Source organism: Schizosaccharomyces cryophilus, assembly GCF_000004155.1.
Source record: "Schizosaccharomyces cryophilus OY26 unplaced genomic scaffold supercont4.1, whole genome shotgun sequence".
Taxonomy (NCBI): domain Eukaryota; kingdom Fungi; phylum Ascomycota; class Schizosaccharomycetes; order Schizosaccharomycetales; family Schizosaccharomycetaceae; genus Schizosaccharomyces; species Schizosaccharomyces cryophilus.
Window position 1 is genome coordinate 1,152,808 of NW_013185624.1, and position 2,423 is coordinate 1,155,230.

The 2,423-nt window shown below is 36.8% G+C and overlaps 1 protein-coding gene across 1 annotated transcript; it reads left to right on the forward strand.

Moving 5' to 3' along the window:
* Positions 1-215: 215 nt before the first annotated feature.
* On the forward strand, positions 216-1,081 carry SPOG_05711 (uncharacterized protein; the record flags this gene model as incomplete). Its single annotated transcript, XM_013166682.1, has 2 exons — positions 216-706; positions 762-1,081. Coding segments are annotated over 2 exons (501 nt in total), but the record flags the coding sequence as incomplete, so codon positions are not given.
* Between the last annotated feature and the right edge of the window lie 1,342 nt (positions 1,082-2,423).

The window sequence follows — 2,423 nt, forward strand, 5'->3', positions numbered from 1 at the left end:
CAAACTCTAGCCATTGCCATTGCGTTTCCAATTCGCGTTCGTAGAAGCTTTCATGAAGGGATTTCTTTTTTTTTTGTGGTGTTAGTTGAGTGAGTCGTTCTTTTCATATAAAGTCCCACGAAGTTCTTCTTCGTTGCTAACAACTTGGATCATTTTCGCTGTTTATTTCGGACTTTTTAGTAATCGTTAGAACATCTTTGTTTTTTTCTCTTGAAATGAACGAAAAAGAGAAAGAAATGTAACCGGAAGTTGCTAAACCAGCCGAATCTCCTTTCTGGGCTTCTCCTGTCAGTTCAGACAGCTGCTTACCGTCATACAGGGAAATCGACTATTCGTCTCATTTGGATGAGTTAGAAAAAGGATGTTTATGTTTACGTCCAATTCGCGCTACACCATGTTCTGAAAAGAAGAGTCAAGCAGTGTCCATGATGCTTCTGAAAATTCCATCACGTCTGTATTATGGTTGATTATCTCTCCAGCAAAGGTTGCTAGGATTCCACAAGCTACTGTCAAAGTGGTAAATGAAACTGCTCGACTTGTCTGGTGCTACATTTTTGCATTTGTGCTGGATTTTGTATTTTCGTACTTTCTTCTTTCTCCTTTTATATAAAAAAGTCAATGGAAAATCTTCCGACATGGGCTCACTTGACTCCAGCGGTTCTTCTTGCCGTTTTGGCTTTCTGGATTTGCATGTTTGTTGTTTCATGTGAGTTGATTGATAGATATTTGGTTTGAGACTTTTACTAATGGATCAATTATAGACTTGTTGGATCTTTTCATTCTGTTACTAATTGGTCTAATTGTGTCACTAAACGGTCTCATTCTGTTACTAAATAAACTTGATCTCTGGATTACTTCAATTTTTGGTTTCTACGCGACGTTGGAAAGAAACGACTTGGCGGGTGATAATCCCATCCCACTGATTACAATCCCAACCGAGTCTCAAAACCTATCAAATGATCCTAATAATCTTGCAGACGAACCACCATCTTCTGAATGCGTTGAACAATTTCCGGAAAGACAGCAGAAACCAAGTCAATCTAGGGACGTTGGAAGCACTGGGAATTTGGAAAGCAGCTGATTCCTTGGTTTCGTACTCTATCTTCTTTCGATATTTTCAATCGGCGAGATGAGAAATTGAAAGGGTTCTTTTCATTCTCTCTTTCATATTCAGTATTGTTATGTTACGTTTTCTTCATTTTCAACAAACTTTTTTTACGTTCGTTTTTTGCATAAATTATTTATTTTGTACTTTGCATTGCTGATATCGTTAAATACGTGATCATTCTTGATGCTACGATAAAATTGTATTGACTTTGAGATAAGTGAACGTTTACATAACATGGTACGTGAATAGATTGTCATTGTTCCACTGGCAATCCTTTTGCTGTGTGATCTGTACTTTAGATCGGGACGACAACCATGAATTGACGTTTCCATGTTCCTTAAACGAGTATCACTTTTCTTTTTGATTACATCTTGCATCTGCGTGACGCTCCATTTCCTCTGTGCTTTTAAAAAATACCATTATTACACTTTTGTTTTTATTTGTTTGTACTGGAATTTTAGATGTATGCCTTTTTCTTTTGTCTCAAGATAACCTACAAGATATTTCTGACTGATGTCTTAATAATTCCTGCTTCTTGTCGGTTTTGCTGCGTAGTGGTTCCTTCCATTGTAGCATTTCGTCCATTGGTATGACAGTAAAAAGCTCAACCATGAAAAGAACCTTTATGAAAACAAGAAAAATAAAAGAAGGAGCCTACAGCACCCCGGATTCCTATGTTGACTTCTACCATAGTACTAACGAGACCTTCAGACGTTTTCACTTAATTGCAGTGATCGGACGGGAGCTGGTGTTTTCGCCTAGGTGTGGCCGTAGACACGTGCAAGTTCGTCTGAAAACATCTATGGAGTTTGTTCCATACATTGGTGTTTCTTGAAATTCAGATTTAGCTTCCTTTTGCTCAACCTTGGTCCTTTGTGGAATTCAATGGAGGATGCTGGGTAATATACAATGCGTTTTTTTCGTAGCTTAATTCTTTATAACTCAATGCAGCTTGTCATTACTTACTGCAAAAAAAATATAAAGTAGTTCTTGTTCAAAGAAGGATTGTTTTTTTCGTTTTTTCGCTTTTCCGTCAGAATTGTAGTTCGGTGAAATCACGGATTTTTTTTCGGTCTTATTAACATCAGTTCTTCTCTTTTTCCCAAAAATGAAGTTTGGTTTTAGAAAGACATTCTTATGTCCAGTATTTCAGTATATCTACAGTCGAAATCTTCAGACTGGAAGATTCAAGAATGCTGGATACAAACTAATAACTTTTAAATAAAATACAAGACGAAAAATGCATAAACTGAGAATCAGATTGCAATATGACTAAAAACCAAAAAACAACTGCCTTGTTTACCACACTGTTTGT